This window comes from Neodiprion lecontei, chromosome 6 (genome assembly GCF_021901455.1).
Source record: "Neodiprion lecontei isolate iyNeoLeco1 chromosome 6, iyNeoLeco1.1, whole genome shotgun sequence".
Taxonomy (NCBI): Eukaryota; Metazoa; Arthropoda; class Insecta; order Hymenoptera; family Diprionidae; genus Neodiprion; species Neodiprion lecontei.
In genome coordinates this window covers 10,015,660-10,035,128 of record NC_060265.1, presented here as the reverse complement: position 1 = coordinate 10,035,128, position 19,469 = coordinate 10,015,660, and the positions used below count along the sequence as shown (strand labels likewise).

At 38.6% G+C, this 19,469-nt stretch overlaps 1 protein-coding gene across 3 annotated transcripts in view; it reads right to left on the bottom strand.

Annotated features, from left to right (window-relative positions):
• Positions 1 to 19,469, bottom strand: part of LOC107221296 (AF4/FMR2 family member lilli) — a 206,422-nt gene that overhangs the window by 150,745 nt on the left and 36,208 nt on the right. Inside the window, exon 1 of one of the 3 annotated variants that reach the window (XM_046744521.1) lies at positions 5,008 to 6,009. The exons of the other annotated variants lie outside the window; for them this stretch is intronic. Coding sequence (XP_046600477.1) covers positions 5,008 to 5,024 — 17 coding nt within the window. The 5' untranslated portion in view covers positions 5,025 to 6,009. Of the gene's footprint in view, positions 1 to 5,007; positions 6,010 to 19,469 lie in introns of those variants that run through there. 3 annotated transcript variants of the gene reach the window in all.

Genomic DNA, 19,469 nt, shown 5'->3' with positions numbered 1-19,469 from the left:
AAACTATAATGTTTATTTATTGATTTTAAAACGAAATTAACCAATCAATACGAATAAAGTTCAAATTTTTATCGATATGTCTGAAATTGCTACAATATTTATATTACTGTAATCCAAGAAGACCAAATGAATAATGCAGGGAATAAATTTATTCGCACAAGGATAATCGAATTGCTTATCGTTTTTCCGATTTATTATTGATTTTCAAATTTCGTCGTGTGCATATGTTTGAACAAGAAATACAAAAAAAAAAAGAGAAATAAAATAATGTCAAATTTTACGCGTCGGTAGCTGCGATTGCACAATACGCAACACGTACCGAATAATCAAACGCGTTACTATGTAATTTTTGTTACAACACATAACTCTCATCGCCCCTCGGTACATACATATTACGGGTTATATTTAATGAAAATATTCACTGAGTTTGGTCAAGGTATAATTAACGCGAACCACACAATGATAATTACAGTCGAGAACAACAACCGCAAAGTTTATTTCACTAGATTCGAAATTAACGGTGTCCCCCGTTTGTTCGCGAGGTGTACCAAACATTTGCTTTGGTCACGGATCGGCCTCAATTCACAGGATAACGCGATCTGATATGGCTTCTACCCGCCGCCCTATCGCGGCATATTAATGCGACGATAACATTTCTGGCTGATGGTAAAAATTTGACGAAATGAGACAAATGAAGTCCTAGAAGCTACAATAATAGACACGCACACGCGCGCGCGTGAAATTAATTTTTTACCAAGATTTACCGAACGTGAGGAAAGAAATGTTTCTCTCTAAATTCACATAATAAATCAATTAGAAACAGTTACTTTGAATAAAGAAAAAATATCTCTTTCGCCACATTTCATCGGTGTGTTTCGTTCGTTGAAAATAGGCTATTATGGCGACTAGGTGCATGTATAATACATCGTCGTGTACACGTATAGAGACTTGCTGCCCCAGGGAAATCCGATGACCGCTGTGAATAGCCGAAAATCGAAGGAAATCCGCCCCGGGATAAGATTGTCACATTATTGAGTCGATGGGCGGCACCCTGTTCGGAAATCCCAAAACTGTTTCCTCGAAAATTCGCCGAGGCGTGTCAAAGAGATCTTTAACGATCTTTGACCCACGAGATACGATAAAGTTATCGAGATTGCGGAGTATTAGTGTCTCCTGCTGCTGCTGCTGATTGAAAAATGAATGATAAATAAGGAAGCTCTCAGAATTGGAGAGAGAAAAACGTCTCGCAAACACTTCTTCGCTTGTCGTTGAATGCTCGTGCCGCGGTGTGATTTTCTCTCTCAAAGCTGAAAAGGTTCATCGTCGTAAGACAAGATTGGATCGCGCCCGGTAGTCAAAGCCTTAGATCGTCAATTTCAATTACCTTCGCCAGTTTTTCGCTCGTACATAGTATCCGTAAGGCCGACTTTCACAAATCGATAAAAGTGTTCACAGACTCGAGTACGGTGGCATTATTGTTTACTAAGAAAAAAAAAAAATCAATTTATGAAACTAGCGGGTAAAAAACAGAGTCGATAACACGAATATCAAGTTTGATTTCACTGGTTTTTTTGTGTTTCCGATTGTTTAGAAAACACAGACAATTCTTCTCGTTCAAGCAGAGAAAATTTATTTATACATTCGTATCGGTGTGTCAGTTTTACGTCTGGTACTGCATTTCGACCTTACATTCGACTCTAATAAACTGTAAGTCTATACTTGTCATCCTGTCTTCTTATTTCTTTCTCACTGCACGCCCTACGCGTACTATAACTGAAATATTCTTACTCAGCTATGCACCGCGTAACGAGTGACGTGATAATGATCGTGTCGTACATTAGAAAGGAAGTCGGTCTTTTCAGTTGAAACAAAATCTCGTCAATCAAGTAAAAGTGCGCGCTTGAATACACCAGAGGAAAAAAGTATCTGCTTAATTGGAGTAAACATTTTCTCTAATCGATTAATAATATGTTGTGTAACGAGGAGGCAAACTCGGTATTTTCGGGCCGAGCGTAAGTTTGCAATACGAGTCGTAGGTGAGCCGAAGACGAATATCGAAAATACGCGAGGCGAAAAGGTCGTTACCTCCTTGTTGCACACGATTCTTTACGTAACAAGAATATGTTATGCGTTTTTTTCACGAAACACGAAATTGAGGTCAGGCTCCCGTAATGTCAGATTTGTTCGCACAGCGCATGCGCGCAGTGTAGAAAATATCACTTTGAACTCCTAGGACTTAAAAATGGTCTTTTCAGTACTCCGTGCGTGCGCATCCGCAGACTCACTCGACTGTCATAGAAACGGGTACTTTGTGTACGGAAAAAAGCATGGAAAACGCGTTACTATAAAAAGAATATTACATAATTAGATCGACTAGAAAAGAACGTAAATATTTTAATGACCACAATTTTCGTTGAATTTAATTAGGTCGATGTTATCTTCCAACTGAATATTTGTATGCATACCGGGTTCAATTGACTGGAGTTGATTTTCTATTCGATGTATTTCAACAATTGAAATCATACTCGCGATTTGTCAAATTGAAATCACCGCACCTCAACCGAATCACATTTCTAAAAAATATCCATTTGTCAAAATAACTTGCACGCAGTTTACCCGAAAAAGTGTCGTTGTTACTGTAAATAAAATTAATTATTTTTCTTTCATCGTTATTATTTTTCAACAACTTGAAACTCAGACAATCGCTTTCACGTGACTAGACGACCATACACACATTCTTCCACGTTTTTCAAGGTTGACGCATCTAGACGGACGGTTTAGACCAACGCGAAGAAGAAGAAAAATAAAAGGAATACGAAGAAGAAGCAGAAGAAGAGGCGGCAAAGAGAGGAGCAAACAAATTGCAATAATACGTTGAACAGCTCAACATCAGAGAAGAATATACACGCCTACCGAGCACCTGCGTAAGTCCGATATCTCCTCCACAGGTTTTTACGTTGAATTTGAGGTTCGCTCGATTCGAACCCACACAGTGTTTCGGCCTAAGTAATATACTTATTATATACCGAAAGCAGTTACTTAGCCACCGGGTAGGAACGGCAAACGCGCCTTGGCGTGAAAAGAAAACACAGTTGGCTAACGTAAAGTTAGTCATGCCTGTAACAAGAAGTTACGCACGCTGCCAAAGCGAGCCTACCGCTAACAACAAGTAACGTAGAAACTGTAGTAAATACAGATAAATGGCAACGTTGCTGTTCCGGCGACGACCGACATATCGGCGCCCGCTAATATCGAAGGTAATTAATATCCTCGTTTGACATCGAATTAACGGTGCCGAATTTTGTTCGTCACGACACGTATCTATGTATTATCTGTGGCGTATATACGTATAATATGTGTAGCTAACAATAAGTAAAAGTTTTGTGTTGTGACATTTGGAGCCGCCTGGTCGTTTTCCTTAGCTGCGTTTTTCTTTTATTTTCTCAACTTTGTCAATTGCAACGAGTTTCAAGCCTTTCGCACCGACACTCCGCTCTTCATTACTGTATAGACTTTCGGATGCGGTATGCATATATATATATATATATACTTATACTACATATACTATATATATACTTATACTACTATATATATATATATATATATATATATATATATATATATATATATATATATATGCATACGAGTATCAGAGAAGTGCATTATTCGTCATATCTTCCGCAGCAAATGTCGATCGATCGAAGTTTAGTACGTACGCGGTAAAAAATATCAAATTATCTCTATCGTAGGTGTTTCTTATTTTTTTTAAATCGGCCTTCGAATGCGACGATTATCGTAATAGAAAAAACGTAAGAACGGTTCTCTTCGTCAAAAGCTACGTGTATAAATACAAAATAAAATACAAGGAGTGAGAAAGTCGGAGAGTGTCGGGCACTCGAGCGACTGCCTGCCTGCTTTCCTGCCACCATTCTTTTCTCACTCAGGTATTTAGATTTACAAAAGTATATTTAGAAGAGCGGAGAAGAAGCGTGCGAGAGGGGGCAACGAGAGAGAAAAAGGAAGGGAGGGAGAGAGAGAGAGAGTGAGCGAGGGACACAGACTAGGTATATTTTCCTGCTTGACTCCAACAGGCACGAATCCGTACACAACGGTTATTTATCAACTATCCAAGAAAGAGACCCGAAGGTATCAAAATTCAGATACGAATCCATGCGACAAAACTTTTCAAACCTTCGTCACTTTCATATTTAGCATGACGTCGGTGACTCCTCGGTGTAAGGAAATCAGAGTTTTTTTTTTCAAACTGTCGTTAACCGAAGAGTAGAAGGTAAACACAATCGTCCTGACTAATTTGTTCAATCACTCTGCCAGTTTAAATAATAATTGTGCAAGCACACGCAGAGACTTTTCGTCTTCGCAATCAGCTATGCGCCAACGTGCACAACCCATGCACCCCACGCATTTCATCGGTACATTAATGATCGGACCTCGGCTTTATCACGCGTGTGCGCGACACGATACATTGCAGAATACATTAAATTCATAGCAGATAAGAAAACACTGCAATTCTGTAAGACGTATCAATATTTTTTTTTATATAAAATTTCGAAAAGCCTCGAGATGGCGTATCCCGTGAGCATAATACCAGGGGTATAATTACGGGGCTGCTTAAACGCGGCTATAACAGAGGCAGCCTTTCGGAGCCGAAGCCTCTCTGCCCTGAGGTTAAAAGGAGTACGAAGCAGCAGCAGCAGCTGGTAGTGGTGGTGGTGCAGGCGATGGAAATTCAAAAGAAGAAAAAGAAAAAGCATGCGCGTGGATGCAGGTATGCAGGTATGCGTACATGTGTGTGCGTAGAAATATATACCGTGACCCGAAAGAAGGAACAAGAAGGGCAATCGTAGGGTGTCGGAGGGACGGAGGGACGGACAAACAGAGAGACAGATAGGCGGTAAGCAAGCTGGGGGAGAAGGCGTGTAGCGTGTATAAAACAAGGTAGGATTAAGGATAAAACAGGGTGATAACTTTGAGAGAGAAAAGACTCACCGTGGTGGTTTTTTCATGACGATATCCAGACTGAGATCGAACGCGTGTTGCGATTATCCAGTTTGGGGCGATGTCACGTGTCGATCAGGGATGATGCCCCTCTCATGACGTTTCGACGCGAAGCAATTTAATAACGATGAAACGTAGGAGGTTTTCAAACAACAGACGAAGAACGAGACGATTCGAGGAGAGAAAAATTTTTTGTCGTAACGTTTTTCACTGTTCTCTCACTATCCTATCTCCGTCTCTCGTGTGCTTATCCTTTCTCACTCCGCGTCAAACTCATCTGACGACGTATTCGCACCACAAACGTAGGCACGAAACGAAATATTAGATAAAGAGAGAGAGAGAGAAATCGAAAAAAGGTGTAAGAAAAAAAAGATACACACGCGGTTTTCGACGAACGAACGAACAAGAGTTACGCAAATTGAATCAGTAACAAACGCCGACACGTAGCCGCGAGTCTTTTGTTTCTCTTCCTCGGCAAAAGACTAGGCCAAACAACGATCGAGAAACGAGACTGCATTCATCGTCGCACGATATAATCCACTGTTTGGAACGGCGTTATTATAAAGCGCAGGTGACGACGACGACGACGACGACGACGGAACGAAGGAACACTTGGGTGGTTGTATCTCGACATTGTACGTAGAGGACATACGGTCCGTGGTATCGACGGACGATAACGAACGCAGACGTAGATACGTGGTTTGAATCGACACTCGCGTTCTGGCAGGGAATCTGTCAGTAAAACAATCGTGAACGATCGAGGCCATCGCGGTGGCCGCGATCCCGTGATTCACACCGGCAACTCGCTCGATCTCGAGTTCATACGGCGACCCCCCCAGTCCTCCTCATCATCCGCCGTAATCGAATTATCTACCTCGCAACGTCCGGACAAGTAATATCCTCCTCAGGTAAACACGTCGCGGTATTCCTCCATTTAATGTCACTTTGACTCTCACTTGCTCGCGGTGGCGGAAGCCATATTGTGATCGCCGTACTGACGACGGAAAAGGGGGAGGAGTCGTCGGCTGCTGCTGCCCGACGGCCGGACAAAACCGCTCGAGGCGAATCCTGGCGGCCGAATCGCGAACCTCCGAGGAGGAAAGAAGCTTTGCCGGCTATTCCGCGCCTACGGCCAAACGACGACTAAATTGAGTACTTGAATGTAATTTTTTTACTTCGTATTCTTGTATATTGGGATGAAAATATTTTCGACGTATTTTTTATTTTTACGATTGAATCAAAATTGCCATTAATATAACGGATTGAAAACTATAACATTGCGACGTGACCCATGTTAAGGTATATCTGTATATATTAAAATCAGTGAAATTCAATCACCTGTAACATGAAACATTATCATTTTTAACGAAAAACAAAAAATACGTCCTCATTATTTTTGCTTGCACTGCATTATGCACCCCTAAATATGGAAAAAAAAAAATGATTCAAATACTCAATTCAAAGAGGACGGACGACTCGAATAAGAACCGAAACGCGTTTCGTTGCGGGTGCCGATCGTACACCCGTTGATCCTGCGTTAATGATGATGATAGTAGACATCCTTCGACGATCTCTTTTTACTTTTAGCTTTCACGATTAACGTTTACCGCGCTTTACGGTTTACCCGTACCTTATCGGATCGTCGGTATTTAGGCGCCGTTCAAGGATTAGCATTGACGTATTGTTTGCAAATTTTTGCCTACCACTACTGGTGATAAGGATTTGTAACGTTTTTGCTTGTTTTGTCCAGTATTGTTTTTTGACGTTTGCTAACGCTTTTTTAATAGTTTTACGGCAAATCTATTCCGAAGGAGGAAATAACTCGCTGAATTGACGTGTCGATTGGTTTGTGAATTGATTGTAATTCATCTGGATCAACGACGATTCACGTAATTAATGAATACTGACTGTACTACTAAAAATTAAGTAAAATATTGAGAATTGACTGAGAAATAACTGGATTGTGGAAAATTATGTCCAGTTGGTTTGAATTAGTTTCGATTCGTGTCAGAATTATCTGTGTGCAGAGAAAAAAAATTAATTGAAATAAGAACTTGAGTTGAAGTAGCCAAAAAAAAAAAATTAATAATAATTTCAATGAACAGAAAATACAAAGTAATGATTTGATTTTTTTCTTTTGGAGTAAGAATTAGAGTGAATTATCGTAAAAAAATTGAAATTCATCAATTGAAACGAATTTAGTTGAATCACAAAAATCTATCTGAATTAAAAAAAAATTAATTTGAAATAAAAAAAAAAATTGAGTTGAATTACGTGGCTCAATTTGAATTAACTCAGGTCAAAAAATTATCGTTTCACTAAAATCTCAAGTTATTTCCCCCTCGATCATTTATAGTCACATTCTGATCAATTTATTCTTACATTATTAAATGTTCATCATTATTAATTATTAACACACATTAACACTTCCAGTAAAACGGGAATTCATTACGTTAGTTAACGCCTGCCGATAATGCCTTATACTATAAGGTAACATTTGATAACCTTTCTCCGAATAGCCTAACCGTGTCTCATGGTTAGCTAATACTTGAATGGCCCCTAATGAGCGCGTTAAAAAATAAGGTTGTGGGAAGATAATTGCGACACTTTGAACATCGGAAAAAGTTTGGACGAACGAAACGTCGATTGTACTCTAATCAATGCGAAGCATTCAAATCGCTTTGTTAACCGGTTTGAAACAGAGCTGAATGAAACGAAACAGTCGAGTACTTGTTCCTCCAGGTTAGAGTTGTCCAGGGTTTCGTTTCAAACACGACGCAGTATTAGGACCAACGATAAATCCGTAATACACAGTGACCTAGGAGAACAAAGCCGAATCATCCCGAATTCTGGAAACCGCGTATATTCGCGAACGTGTCGAAAATGCTTAAAGTTTTTTACTTACCTCCGCTTCATATTTTCATTCATCGTACGTAAGCGCATGACTTTGAGGAGGTTTTATTATACTCAATGAAGCTGAGGTTGAGATGTTACCGGCAATCTTACGTGTAACTACAAAATCTCCCAAAATTAGGATTTCTGTACGCATATTGAGCGATCTTGATTTTCGTTGTTCTAGAATGCACAATTTTTTACACATATCCTGTATAGAGTAGCGTAGTTAATGTAACAGCAGTAACTGTTCAGTTACGACGAACGAATTGCAAGCAATATTTATCTAACAAGTTTTCATGCGGTCAGAAACAAAATACACGCATAACTCGATTGGACGCTTAAAAATAAAGTCCCACTGCTATTTATTATATTATCCGCAGAATATTGCGACACATTTTTCGGTATTCAGCTAACTTGGCAATGACAATTATTTCTCAACTTTTTCCTTAGTTGTTCGGATACTTTAAACTTTGCAAAACATCCTTTTACAGTGTTATTGTATTTTGTTTTTATTTTATTTTTTTTACTAAGAAATGTTTTGGTCATTCTTAAAACGTAGCAGCATCTTTTTATCGGTCGACATAACCAGAACGAAGCTTTCTCAGATCTTCATGCGTTTATCGTTTGCAAAAAAAATTAATAAAATTTCCACCAAAATTTTGCATTTTTTCCTTCTTACAAAGAAAATATGATCGTAAAATTTCCCGATGAATCACAATATTCGAAGAAATTTAAGGAAGTCGATTTTACACTGTCGATTATTATTCCAGGAATGTAAGAATATTATTTCAAAACTTTTCTTTCCTCATATTGAAAGCGTCTGAGAGAATGGTCCAGAAAAATTCCAGACTAATCCAATACGGTCGAGGAACATTTTGACAATACTTCAAGTACGCACAAGCGCGCGAATTTCAAGTTATATTTAGATCCACGAAGGGTCGCTGAACTCCTCGCAAGAAGTAAAAGAATCCAAAGAAATTAGCACTTTGCAGGATTATCGCCCTTTTGTCCGGTCGATAATGTATCTGCCTACATATACACCCATGGATCATACGTCACATGGGTAAATATACGTATACAATGGAGTACATGCGAAGCACCAAGAGATCCGAGCGTGCCGTGCAGCTGCTGTGTCCCAAGAGTGATTTAGGATTCCACAAATCAGATCGAAATTAACTCGATTATCCGTATAACCGCGATGATTTGCGATGTGATCGCATTGATTATGAGATTTTGTTGACATCAAATAGAGAAGTAAAGAGAATAAAATTGATCTGCTTTAAGTCACGTTGACGATCGGTGAACTTTATTTCTTCAAAATCGGTTCTTCTCGAACCGGAAAATTGAAGATGGGTCGGCCGATTGGCAAACTACTTTTACATATTTCCTTGACGCGTAATACTGTCGAGTAAACAACATAATTGCACATAAATCCGACAACTCACTGTCAGCAAGAAATCGTTTCGCAGGCACAGCAAAATGACGCATCCCAGACATAAACAAGTTCCTGTTGGGGATTTTCGGGTGCTGTATAAGATAATTTATATAATAATGGCATAATCGAGACACGGCCTTGTGGAAATTCTGTTCTTGTAACGTAACCGATAACGTAAGCGTTACGTCTCAGGATTAATTAAATAACCGTCACGTCCGTAGAGTTTGCGCTGTGTAGTTTATTCACCACAAAGTCAATCACCCCTCGAAGACGTTCCTTTTGTATCATCATCGACTGCCTTACTATACCCACAACAGCATCTCGGCATAGTTATTATCTGGACCATCTCGTGATCGGTTCGTTTCTTTAACGTGATTTATCGACGTTTCGCCTTTGCTTCTTCTCAGGCTTACTTCAGGTCGACACGTTACACGGAAAGGTAAGTAAATTTTTTTTCTAAATCCAGCGCTGTTGATTTTCTTACCTATAACGGGTATAGCGGATAAGCGATAAACATCAGCCACGAGCCTTTAAGTGATGAGTTGAAAATTAGCTTGAAGAGGAATAACGAAGGGGCAAGCACGGTGCAGCTTTTTCACATACTTGGGTATAATTCATCGGGACAAAACAAGTCTTGAGGTTTTTGCATTACTCGCCGTTGAAATGTTCCAAGCCAATTGGTATTTTTCAAGGAAACTTTTTACCCAGCTTTTTACATTCGGATAGAATTTACGACCAAGTATGGATAATTTATATTCTACCGTCTCGCGGACAATTCATCATATTTGCAATGCATCTAATCGGTCAATCATTCGTGAGTATCGTCGTGTATGAATATTATTTTATCCGTTTTCTTTTATTCAGAAATTCAAATATCATTCGACGTGTCAAGAGTCGCGTAATTTTTTTCAACAATATTGACTCTGTCGATCTTACGCTCTAAATTAAATTTTCTTTCCAGACAGTAGCTTCAAAAAATATGTCAGTAGTCACTTTTAACCGCATGGATTCCGTTTCAACAGCAATAAAATATTTGTTGCTTTATAATTGATATAACTTTTATACCTACCTATAAAGTAAGCAGCAAAAACAATAATGCTAATGATAAAACATAGCTGCTAATTAATGCGTGAAAGATAAGCAAAAAAGAGGCAAATACCGAAGGTGATGAATATCTCCGGTGATTATCGATCCTGAAAATAATCCAATCGGATTAAAAATGCTCGGCGCAGCTCGCGGGATAGAAATTTGAAGGGGGTGTGCAGACACGAACAAGTGGTGCGGAAAATTGAAGGGTTTATTCCAGCAATTGATTGCTCCGAGTAAGGGAGAAAAAAAAGGGGGCGGCTTTAAAAGCACGCGTGTGTTAAGTTGTCGGGTGGTGAATGTCCGTCGGATTTTAGCCTAATGCACGTGTCTCGGATCCTCCACAGGCTGACGAAACCGTCGCTCAATATTTAGCCACTTGCACCGTATATCCGACCGAAATGGGGGACCGGTATTTACCCTGTAACGCACCATATACGCGGATCTATATCTCACGCACGCGTTTCCACTGTGCTTACAAGCCCCGACTATTACATATGAAGCCATGTGTTCCGTTCTCCGTACCGCCTCCGCTTACACCCTTACAACCTTACAACCTTACACCCTCTCAAACACTCCGCCGACAAAGACTCGTGGGCTTTTCTGTTACGACCCAACAACCTTATTCTTCCGACACCTTGTCGCGGTAACAATTACACGTGTGTGGATATATATACTAATACATACATCTGTTACAAACAATTTTCTCATAGAGATTTTTCAACTTATGTTGGTTTTGCGATATCAACCACTGTCAGTTACTTGAGATATTATCTTTAGTTACTACTTGTTGATCATTCAGAATTAAAGCTTCGTGCCAACTGTTGTATATTATACCTAGGATACGTGCACGGGGTCGTTTACGACTTTTAAACTGCGCTCGTAACATAGAAAGACATTATCGCGTTAATACTTACGTTGCCAACTAAGGAACGCTCTGCCGTGCACCCAGCTGATCATATTAAGAGCGTCTGTTATTTACGAAATTATTGTAATTCCTAGTTTTCATCCAGCCACTTCAATATTGCGTGAAAACAGTCTCACGATAGCTCATTTTACTCCTCGTTCTTACCGTAATGGCGAAAAGTATCTCAACCATCTACTTTTTGGCCCCTGAAATTCGGGAAATGTGGAAATAATAACACGTGTCAAAAAACCCCAATTTTTTTAGACGATTTTCGGGACATGAGTAATTTTTCTAAATTTCGCTACAAAAGAGCGAAGCACCGTCGAAATTCGAATCTTTTTCGTTCGTTTGTTTATTTAATATACGAAGAGAAAGGGTGAGTTTGCTCGCTCGGTAAAGGCAGGAGTACTACATGACCCTAATACTACAACTATACTTCAATGAAATTAAATTTTCTCCTCACCATTCGTTTCCTTATTAAAAAACAAAAAGATTTATGTACTTACGAGTATCATTATTACTTTTTGGAACGATCTTACGAACAAGAAACGCGTTGGCTCTTTATCGGTCCCATTCACGAGTTGGAAGTTAAAAAGAAACATGTGTTTTAGGGTTAAATGTAGTAAAGATGAAATCAAAATCGCCGCCAATTGCCCGTATGCCGGGAAGCGCTAGCTGAGAAAGAATTATTTACGCGGCCCAACTTCTCCCCTAAATCAGGGTGTCATATCTCTGGAACGAGTGAATATTTTTCAACAAGACTCACGATAAATCTGATTGAAATCCTTACTGCAATTTCTAACATATCAACAGTGAAAGTTGATGTAAAATGAAAATTCTTCTTCTCCGCTCCTGCTCGACAGAACAGGAACTTGGGACCTCAATGAGTGACGAGAGGTTACACGCCTTGAGTTCAAATTTGAAAGAGTAGTTAATGCTAGACGGTTAATGGTATGGAAATCTCGCCCCCTATTGATTTTGACGCGAATCCGAACTTGCACTCGGGAGGGAAGAATTAATAAAATCGTTAGGCAAAGAACACTGATTGGGATTTGAATATGTGTCAAACCGCTATACGTATTGCATTTCGAGTTTAAAAAAGAAGTACATGCCTTAAAAATCTTGAAGCCTATTGATTTTTAATTGAATCCGAACGCATTATCTGACGGTATTACCGAAAAAACGATTTACGAAAATGCGACACGAAATAAGTAAAAATGGGCGCCCGTAAATGCGTAATATAGCCTAATCCTGCGCTTCGTGGTTTTCGGCGTCTAGATCCTTCGCTCCGTAGATAGACGCAATCAAATCCTTCGATTTGGAGTTTCGATTCAGCAGACCGAATCAACTTTCAAGTGGATATACAGAGTGAAACTGCATTTATACGTTTTTCAAGGGGTATGGCAATATTGACGTATATAAATGAGAATAACGTTATAGTGAAATACCTAAATACTCCAAACCTTCATGATTGGAAATTAAAAATGTATGATTTTCAGCGATTTTATAGGTATCAGCTTGTTACGTTTGTTTCATTTTGTCACCCTCAGTGAAATGGACTAATATTATTAACTATAGAATTTCATTGCAGCACGCGCTCGGTTTGTTAATCCAGTGACGGTAAGTAAAGATTCTTCCTGCAGATGCTCGCTAACTACCGGAAGGCCAGTAACTGAATTAAGAACAGCACTGGGGGCGGTAAATACGGGGGGGGGGGTCGTGTCAGTTAAATAATTGAAATAATGTTCAACACATTTAAAAAGTTTTATCGGAAAAAAATTGCGGTCAAACGGTTTACATGATATCAAAAGTATCGGTGGTTTGGCACAAAAATAAAAAGTATACTGATTATCTACGTACAATTTATTGGCTTTTGGCTGACGGTTTTTTTTTTTTTTTTTCTCTTCTCCTATTTGGCGACACCGGGATAATATTTTTCAAACCTAGGCTGTAAAGTAGGACTTCACGGACCGAGTAAGCATTGTCCGTTCCTCGGACTCGCAATCCTCACGAAGCCGTAAAATCTTACGACCGAGGTGCGAACAATATTTTTTGATCGAGTATACGTAAAGTATACGCCTCTTTGATCGTGTTTTCCGGCCGTGAAGTACGATTTTACGGTCATAAAACACGACTGAAAAGGTGTACTTTACGGACGGCCCATAAAGAGGAAAAAATATTCTTAAATTTTTTTCGACCTTTTCGGCTCAAGAACACGTTGTATTTCTATTTATAACTATTTAACAAAAACTGAAAACGATAAAATGGTCCGTCGGCCGAAAAGTACTATTCCTTTGTATACGTGTACCAAATTTCAAGTCGATTCATCGATTACAACACATGTCTGCAACCAAAAATTTGTACAGTTTTTTTAATATTCTTTCTTACAGATTTTCACTCACCGAAACCGGGATAAATACTCGAAAATTTCCATCACGTCGGATTTTTTCTCAAACTCGTGTTTGTAGTTTCATTTAGAGTTAATCTCTCGTTTAATTCCAAATCTGGTATCCTATTTTTGATTCTCAGAGTCCTATGGAAAAGTGATACTCCCATGTAATATGCATTAGAGTGAGACTCGAGAATAAGTACAAACAGGGAAACAGAAAATGGAAAGCGGAAATACATTCGGAGGTGTATCAAAGAGAAGAAGAAAACGTTGCATGGGTGAAAAGAATGAACACGGAATGTTAAGTACACTTCACGAAGAAATTGTTTGTTTAATTTTATAAGAAATATTGTTTAGTCCATTGTAATGAAATGGTGGTTTTTCATTATTGTTTTGTGCGTGTGTGTTTTTTTTTTATGCAAACACCTTGTATTTTGCGAAAATACTGTACGTGATGGAGGGAAATGGAAGTCATTTTTAAATTCAGCACACTCGAAAACATAATATTTACAAAAAACATCCTATGCAGCCGAAATTAAATATTTTTTTGTAGACCTGTGTTGTGGCTCGAGATATCATATACACCATTTTTAAAAACGTAGTTCCAAGAAAAACAGGTTTAAATTAAGGTGCACAAATGTGTGACGAAAGCAAAACAAAAAAAAAAAAAATCATAAAAAAAACATACAAACAAATAATAATGGAAAAATAAAAAAATAAAAATAAAAAAACCAACAAAACCTCGTGTCAAATAAATTAATTCCCATGTATTTCGAAAAAGTAGAATTTAATTTTTCTCTACCGAGACAAACGTAACGAATTTATTTCAGATCAAAGAAGAATAATTTCCAATCGGTTAAAAAAACTTTCCAATTCAAGGCCAAACGAATAGTTTAACGTGTATAATAACTGAACGTCTTCGCCGAGCCTCATTCACAGGTAAATTTCTCCGCCCACATATTTCAATACATTATACCTATACGTCGAACCTACGCGACTTTGTACCGAGACGCGAGATCTGCGTCATCGATGTGCGAATGACGTTGTTCCAGGTGCGCTCCCGTGACGTAATTTTCGTTTCAATACACAACAGAACGGTTGTCGTGTTAAAATGACGTCATAGCTACGTCTACCCGCGTATAGGCTGGTGGGGGTCATGCGTGCGGTAAATAAAAACGACCATGTATAGCGTGTGTATGTACACCGTAGACGTATGGATGGGCATTCTCTGCGCAGGCGTGACGCGGCGACGCGCGATTCCATCAGATGGAACAGCAGCGCCGCTGTACCGCGTCACTGTAATGACGTCACGGACTAACCGTTGGAGGAGTAGGAGACTGAGAATGAGAATGGAGAATGGCGAAAGGCGAGAGGAGAGGGAAGAGGGGGAGAAGCCGTTATCGCCGACGAGAACTTGTTGCTCGAGATCGTGACGCACTTCCGACAGTCATTTTATCCACCGTCCTTACCCACGGAGCTGGTTCGATTGATCGATGAATCCTGTGGGTGTGTTGTAAGGTGTTCGCCTACCTGAGCTCACGCGCGATTCCCTGTATCTACGTGTGTATTTAGATTACACAGGCGCGCGAGCAGAAAGTTTCTTTTTCGATAGACGCTACCAGACCACCGTAATCGTGATATGTTTTTGGATATGCTGAATCTGAATCCCGTGTCAAAAATATTCCATCAACCTCAGATTTTGAGTACTCCTGCCCTAAACATGCATGATTTTTCGATTCGCAAGTTAAGAGTGGAATAAACCCATGCATAATTTAAAATCTGGAGGTGGTGGAGCAGTTCTGACACCGGATTTGGACTCGGCATGTTCAAAATCACGTTACGTGTATGGTGGTCTAGTCCGCCGGACAAGATACTGTTTTTGTAATCCTAATCTTAATATCCTGCAAACGCAGAAATGCCTTTTTCTGATTACACATTATCACAATTTACTGCGCGGGATCAATGGCGCCGATGATTCAATCGACAGGATATCTAGCATCAAATAACCGTGGTGACTGTAACAAAGTTTTACAGAATAAAAAATTTGGACTCGTTTTTTCCACGAGACGTGCTAACTACAACTTGGTCTAGAAAAAATTTCACTTCATGACGTGTATTTTGCTACATGTATCTAAAGAATGCAAGTTTTGCTCTTCCTTTTGTAAATACCTACGTAAGAAATGAAATGATGTATTAACATATAAATTAAATTTTACTTTCTGCTGAGCAAAACTCATCAAGTTTTCAACAACTTTTGTGCCGCCACTGCTGTGTCAGGTGATCGCATAACCTTATATGCATATAATACCATTATACCCACGGAACTCTGGAAACGATTCACTTTCAAACTATGTACCTACTCCGGAATAATTAATCATGAAAATCTACAGATTGTTTTTCATCCGTTCAACATCCGTAAAAAAAACAAATCGTCAACTCGTCAGCGATCTCTTCTCTTACCGTAATCCCGACTGTCGTTTAATCACTATGCAGATTGGTTAACCTCGTTTGAAGAAATCCTCGAAATCTGTCGCCGAGCCGTCGTGGAGCCAGATACCTTCTACCATTATACGTACAGTAATCTGTATAATTTTTCGATCAAACGACGGCAGCGTCCAAGCGATTTCAAATTAGCCGACTTATTTTTTTTAGCCTTTCTATCTCATCGACACGTTCCCACTTATATACGGTATAGATATACGTGTATATACACGCAAAGTTTATGTATACACGAAGAAAAGATTTATCGACCTCATAATCAAATGTAGCAATAAGAATTTTTATTTTACTTTTTTTGTTTCGTTTTACTTTATTCAAAAAAAGAAGGAAAGAAAAATAGTGATCAGAACGTCATTCCGTATTATCGAGTCAAACCACATGATCCATGTAGTCGAGTCGAAACAGAATTTCTCACGCCGTATTTGATTACCATATATTGGAAAAAAAAATCTCGATACGGTATTAAACACGCAAAAATACAGTATAAAACGTTGTAAAAATGGCGATTATCTTACTCGGCATGATTAGCGTGAATTTTCGAGGGAAAGTTCCGCGAGCTTGTTGCAGGTAGACCTATACTTGTACCCGTAGAAACAAAATTAGGCATAAGGCGTGGAATAAGGTCCGCATAAATAGAAAACACCTGCGCAACGGAAAGAGAAAAGCGCAAGACGGACGGTTACGTGCAGAGCCTATGCGTGAATTTCATCGGCCTCCATCGCATTTATAGCCGCCTTTATAGTCCCACGAACCAGTGCTAGGTATAATATTCCCGGACATTGGGCGATGTAGGGGGTATTAAATTGTTAACCCCAGAACCGTTACACGGGGACACATGATAATATCCCACCGAGTCGTTATCCGCCTCGTACGGTCTAAACTTTGGAGCGTAACCACATACCGCACATTTTTTCAAGACATTAAATGTCGGCCAATGTACGAAGAATATTACCAGCGGGTAAAATTTTTTTTTTTACCGAAATAAAACGCGTGCAATAATCAATATTTTATTCCGTATGATTTTACTTCGCAATGCAGGGATAAAATATTTTACGAGAAAATCGTGTAGCCTAATTTTCTTTCGAATTTAACACAAAATCGGGATAGCAATTTTTACGCCCAAAGTACCGAGCAGTTATTGATATCTTGATTTGGAATACAAAAATGTAAAGAATAAGGATTCGATGATTATTTACAGTTAAGAAGGTTGGTTAGCCAAAAATATAAACTTTTTATTAATTGTAGCACAAGATTGTTGCACGTTGAGTATTTATCAAGTCATTGTATTTGTTACTTGAGTAGATATGTTTTTCAAATGCGAAAATGGAAAATATTGGAATTAAAAATAAAAGCTTACGGTTTATATATCGCGATGCTTTATTTTGAAACGCTTGAAAATTGTTGAAAAAAACTCTACGACGATTGATTTTATATTCGAAAGACTATTGTCTACAAACTCACTGAAATAAATTTTCCCCTTTTTTCAATAGTTTATTCAACATTGCCATTTGTTGGTCACGATCAACATCGGCGCAATTACGTAAAATTAAACGCGAATCGATACTACTAAACTGATTAAAAAACAATGCTTCAGTGGAATTGTAGAAAATCGTTTTCCGAATAAAATACGCCATCGTGAAGTGAAGACGAACCCATCTACTAAATTTTTACCAACTCAGAAGCGATTTGAAACAAATAAACGATATCCAAGCTTCTGTTTGTAATTCCAGTTATTATTTATTTACGCATTTTCAAATCATTTTCGTAACATACGCAATGTCGCACAGCCATATCGTAGGAAAAGTGATGACTACAAATTTTTGGCGAAGTAACCTCCTTCGATAATCAATTAATTATCATCACCGGATAGTCTTATTAATCGTCACTGTACATACGATTAATTAATCTGCCTTATTGTTAGAAGCGAGCATCGTTGACCAGATTCTTTCCAACGTCTGCGGGCACCTGCACCTGACTCATGTATGACTACAGAAAACAAGCCGATCGTTGAATTTCACTCATGCAACTGCCTGAAAGTGATTCTCGGCAAGGTCGCTGTGTAGAACTCGACGAAAGATTACAGCTACAGCCGTTTTATAACGGTGATCACGGTCGTTTCGTATATATATTACTTATAGACTATCTAAAACAGATTTTTATAGGAAATTTTACGCTTTGTAAAAAAGTACCGAGATAGAATTTTTCTAACTCTAACCGATTAAGAGATATTTGCACATGACTCAATGTTTATAGGCGAATATCTCGTAATCGGTTAGAGTTAGGAAAATTTTATCTCAGTAATTTCTGACGGAGCATAAAATTTCCAACAAGAATCCGTATTTAGATAGTTTATAAGTCAAGCCGTTTGCAAGGGAAAAAAATTCAAATACTTTTCGACTATCTTTACGTGTTATTTAAATGGAAAATGGAAAAAACAATGTAGGCACCTCTAAATATCAACATTAAGAGCTCGTATTTGGACGAGATATACCGTGTGAAATGCTCTACCAAAATTTTCATGCGAGTTTGTGAAATAAAAAAAATGTACGTACACAGCCTCGGATATTGCGCAGGTACGTATAATACGACTCGTCGACATCTCCGTTTATACGATGTGCAAACCGTGTAGTACCTCTATTTCCGTAAATTTTTATTTCTTCATTTACCGAACGAGTGACCCGTGTTATAAAATACACGTCGCCGTTTGAACTTTTTCTATACACCAACCTCTGATGTGTATACCACGGATGTTCCAAAATTGCCGCAGGGTTGGCAAAGGTTTTTTTTTCTTCCTTTCTCAAACCCACCAAAGGCTCTTTGAATCGGTTGGTTGGGTACTTTCGAATCTATCTGTAGGTAGTAGGTATACATCGACTTCTTTGCATTTATAATATACGTAATATTCAATCGTAAAATTTTTGCCTTTATGATACAAAATAATAATATTTAAATGCGGCTTTTCGCAATAAGAAAAAAATTAATGGGACTTGTTCTGCGATAATCAAAAACCTTTATGACCAAATCCGTAATTATACTGTATCTGAAATAAAATGTTGAATGATAATTACCTGCAGGTGAATATAAATTATATAGGTATACTTTACGTCGATTATCACACGATTTTACCAAAAAATTTCAGGAATGGTAAACAAAGTTTATGCGTAAAAATTGTCTGCTATTTCATCATTCCTTTGCTGCGCGGTATAAATATAATTGATGCTAATTTTAGAGATTACCAAAAC